A 5,000-nucleotide genomic window follows, 5' to 3' on the forward strand; every position below is an offset into this window, starting at 1 on the left:
ACCAAACCCATGCCAAACCAAAACAAACCTAACTGGATCAAACCAAACCAAAACCAAATAAAAACCATAACACAACCAAAACTAAACAAAGCCCTAAACTAAACCAAACCAAGCCAAACTAAAACCAAACAAAACCAAACCAAACCACCAAACCAAAACCGACCCCAAACCCAATCAAAACTTAACCAAACCACCAAACTGAAACCAAACAAAAACCAAAACCTAACCCAAATCCAAACCAAACCAAACCACCAAATTAAACCAAACTCAACCACCAATCTAAAAATAATCCAATACTAAAATCAAACCAAACCAAACCACCAAACTAAAACAAAACCAAAACCAAACCACCAAACAAACACCAAAACCAAACCAGACCAAACCACTATACTAAAACCAAGCCAAACCCAAATCCAATGAAAACCAAATCAAACCACAAAACTAATACAAAACCAAAACCAAACCACCAAACTAAAACCAAAACCAAACCACTAAACTAAAACCAAGCCAAACCCAAACCCAATCAAAACTAAACCAAACCACCAAACTAAAACCAAAACCAAACCACTAAACTAAAACCAAGCCAAACCCAAACCCAAACCAAACCAAACCTAACTACCAAACTAAAACAAAACCAAAACCAAACTAAAACCAAACCACTAAACTAAAACCAAGCCAAACCCAAATCCAATCAAAACCAAACCAAACCACCAAACTAAAACAAAACCAAAACCAAACCACTAAACTAAAACCAAACTAAAACCCAAACCAAACCACTAAACTAAAACCAAGCCAAACCCAAACCGAAACCAAACCTAAAACACACCAATGCCAAGATTGATAGATACCATATTAGAGTTAATTTACCATTCTCTTTGACACCTTTTGTTGAAATGAATCCTTCAGTTCAGATATAAGTTTGCTATAGATTTTGTAACTGATTTGTTTTGTGTTCAAAGGAATAGTATGGCAGTTCAGCGTTTGATTTGACTAAAAGAAAACACATAGATTCGTTGATATTCTAGATTTGTTGCACAACTAGTTTAGATTTTTGTCTTATTATTTCAATGTTCTTCAATAATTACTACATTCAGTTCAGGGGAAGTAAAAACATAAGTCATAGCTATTGCGGTTCATCTTTAAACAATGAATGTGTATCTTGCTCCCTTTCTCTGTGCAATAGGTTTCATGGCTTGGTTAATTGGATATAATAATAATAATAATAATAATAATAATAATGATAATGATAATAATAATAATAATGTCTTACATTTTCCACTATAGAGTTCAGCTGTATTTTGCCTTGAATTTTATTTTATATGGATAAAATTTCATGTAAAAAGTGACTAATGTTTTAACATTAGATATTAATTGTAAAGCTAAACACCAATTGCATCTATTATTATTATTATTATTATTATCATTATTATTATTATTATTATTATTATTATTACTTGCTAAGCTATAACCCTAGTTGGAAAAGCACGATGCTATAAACCCAGGTGCTCCAAAAGAGAAAATAGCCCAGTGAGGAAAGGAAACAAGGAAAAATATAACATTTTAAGAAGAGTAACAACATTAAAACAAATATCTCCCATATAAACTAAAAACGATTTAACAAAACAAGAGGAAGAGAAATTAGATAGAATAGTGTGTCCGAGTGTACCCTCAAGCAAGAGAACTTGATATTATTAGAGCAGTAAAGTGTCAAAGTAATTAGCATCTTCATTATTTCAAATAGTACAATGAAGACCACCAACACTTATCTTTCGAATGATATCAAATATTCTCTCTCTCTCTCTCTCTCTCTCTCTCTCTCTCTCTCTCCTTCTCAGCGTCGTATTGCAATTATTGTAGACTTTGCCAGAGTTGCATCTTAGCGCCGATTTCCATCTTCTTCTGTTCCTCCTACACTTGGGATCTGTTGTTCAGTTTGTCTGAATGTTGTTGTTGTTGCATTGCAAGTGCAGAGGTTCACCCTCCGTTGCACGTGAGCGCTGATTGGCCTCCTAGGTCCCACTGCCTTGTGCCACTCAAGTTTAAATTCATAGATGTCTTTCGATCCTGTTGCCTTCACACCAAGATGCTATAAGCCCAAGGTCTCCAACAAGGGAATATATATATATATATATATATATATATATATATATATATATATATATATATATATATATATATATATATATATATATATATATATACTAGTAAGATTTTCGCTTCTGGCAAGCTTAAGTTTAAGGATGAAGAGAACAGCAAGAAGACTTCGGATCATCTTACATATTTATTCTACACCAACGTTTTGGGAATCCATTCCCATCATCAGGGCTACATAAAACATGAATTTTTTTTATATTAGAAGTTAATGTAAACAAAATTTCGTGTTTTATGTAGCCCTGATGATGGGAATGGATTCCCAAAACGTTGGTATAGAATAAATATGTAAGATGATCCGAAGTCTTCTTGCTGTCCTCTTCATCCTTACATACACACATACATATATATATATATATATATATATATATATATATATATATATATATATATATATATATATATGTATATGTGCATATATATATATATATATATATATATATATATATATATATATATATAATATATATGTATGTATGTATGTATATATATACAGTATATATATATATATATATATATATATATATATATATATATATATATATATATATATATATATATATGTATATATATACATATATAATGTTGTTACTACTACTACTACTACTACTACTATTACTACTACTACTACTACTGTAAAGACCTAAGGGTTTCGCCCTTACCAAAGGGCTCATCAGGTGGGTTTGGCCATCTCAGTTTTGCAGGTTTGGTTCCCACGACCCTCTTCCCCTCCTTTCTTTCTTTTTATATTTCTCTGCTTTTCTGCTTTTTTTTTTTATTTGGGGGGGGATTTTTTTTTAACTTTTAGTTTTTTTCTATTTTTTTCTGGATTTTTAATTCTTTGTATTTTTTTGGATTTTTTAAATTTTTGAAGTTTTTTTGGGGATATTTATACCATTTTTAATAATTTTTCTATCTTTTATTTTTTAGATTTTTTAGCCTTTACAACTTTTTTGGATTTACAAGTTTTTTTTTTTTTTTTTACAGTAGAGGAACTCTCTTGGGCCATCTTATAAGGACTTGGCTGCATAGTAGAAAAAGCCGAGCTAGTTCCCTCTGCATAGCCGGTCTTCTAGGTTATTCCCCCAGAACCACCCGAAGGTTAGTGTCCGAAAGAATAGACCTAGATATCCGACCTTTTGTTCACCTGACGAAGCCCCTGTACGACCCCACCAGGGAACACAGCATACTAGAAGCAGCTCAGCTATTCCTTTCTGCAAAGCCAGCCTTGTAAGCTGGTCCAAGCATCCTCCAAGCAAGACGCGTCAGATTTACACCCTCCTCCTGTTCCTCTGGAACTGATTCCTGGGAATGTGCATCTTGGGCTGTTTTTCAACATGTTGCTTCTTTCGGTTCTTGGCCTTTGTGTCCTTCTTGCCGGTCTTCTTAGGTCCTGGATTTTTTCTTTTAGGCTTTTGACGACCCTGGAATCCTCTGCGGGGCATTCCTTTAGCACGATCTTGTTTCGGCAGATGATGACCTTTGCCTTTGCAGGGACCGCCTTCGATTTCTTCATCCTCTTTTTCTGTATCTTCATCCACTTCCTCGGATATTTCTTCATCCTCCGATTCTTCTTCTTCTTCTTCGTCTGAGTCTTCTTCTTCTGATTCTGATTCTTCCTCTGATTCTGCTTCTTCCTCTGATTCCTCATCACTTACTGAATCTTCCTCTTCCTCTGAATCTTCCATTTCGTCAGGCAGGAAACTAAATTGGTTTTGTACGGAAATGCCCGAAAAATCTTCCTCTATTTCACTCTCAGAAGAATCCGAATTTTCCTCCTCTTCTGAGTCTTCAGTATTTTGTACTGATTCTTCCTCTTCCTCTGATTCTTCTTCGTCTACCTCTGATTCTTCATCCTCTGCCTCTGATTCTTCTTCCTCTACCTCTGATTCTTCATCCTCTTCCTCTGATTCTTCCATTTCGTCAGGCAAGACACGAAATCGGTTGTGGACGGAAAGGCCAGAAAATTCTTCCTCCATTTCGCTCTCAGAAGAATCCGAATTTTCCTCCTCTTCTGAGTCTTCAGTATTTTGTACTAATTCGTCCTCATCATCTGAATCTTCAGTAATTTGTTTTGATTCTTCCTCTTCCTCTGATTTTTCTTCCTCTACTTCTAATTCTTCATCCTCTTCCTCTGATTCTTCATCCTCTGCCTCTGATTCTTCATCCTCTTCCTCTGATTCTTCCATTTCGTCAGGCAAGACACTAAATCTGTTTTGGACGGAAATGCCCGAAAATTCTTCCTCTATTTCACTCTCAGAAGAATCCGAATTTTCCTCCTCTTCTGAATCTTCAGTATTTTGTACTGATTCTTCCTCTTCCTCTGATTCTTCTTCGTCTACCTCTGATTCTTCATCCTCTGCCTCTGATTCTTCTTCCTCTACCTCTGATTCTTCTTCCTCTACCTCTGATTCTTCATCCTCTTCCTCTGATTCTTCCATTTCGTCAGGCAAGACACTAAATTGGTTGTGGACGGAAAGGCCAGAAAATACTTCCTCCATTTCGCTCTCAGAAGAATCCGAATTTCCCTCCTCTTCTGAATCTTCAGTATTTTGAACTGATTCTTCCTCCTTTTCTGAATCTTCATCCGCTTTCACTGAATCTCCCATTTCGTCAGGCAAGAAACTAAATTGGTTTTGAACGGATGAGCCCAAAATGTCCTCCTCCTTTACGCTCTCGGAAGAATCCGAATTTTCGTCTTTTTCTGAAGATTCTTCAATTACTATTTCCACAGTTTCATTATCTTCTTCTGGTTCATTGTCCTCCGATGCTTCCATAATTTCTACTTCATTATTTCCTTGGAATTCTTCACTAATTTTTGTTTCAGAAAATTCAATTTCTTCTTCACT

At 35.0% G+C, this 5,000-nt stretch overlaps 1 protein-coding gene across 1 annotated transcript in view; it reads right to left on the minus strand.

The window, feature by feature from the left end:
• Positions 1 to 3,152: 3,152 nt before the first annotated feature.
• Positions 3,153 to 5,000, minus strand: part of LOC137659439 (aspartic and glutamic acid-rich protein-like) — a 2,631-nt gene continuing 783 nt past the window's right edge. Inside the window, exons 1-2 of the mRNA XM_068394353.1 lie at positions 4,494 to 5,000; positions 3,153 to 4,055 (exon numbers count right to left, since the gene is read on the minus strand). The exon at positions 4,494 to 5,000 is cut by the window's right edge and continues 783 nt beyond it. Coding sequence (XP_068250454.1) covers positions 3,423 to 4,055; positions 4,494 to 5,000 — 1,140 coding nt within the window. The 3' untranslated portion in view covers positions 3,153 to 3,422. The remainder of the gene's footprint in view (positions 4,056 to 4,493) is intronic.

This window comes from Palaemon carinicauda, chromosome 20, assembly GCF_036898095.1.
Source record: "Palaemon carinicauda isolate YSFRI2023 chromosome 20, ASM3689809v2, whole genome shotgun sequence".
Taxonomy (NCBI): domain Eukaryota; kingdom Metazoa; phylum Arthropoda; class Malacostraca; order Decapoda; family Palaemonidae; genus Palaemon; species Palaemon carinicauda.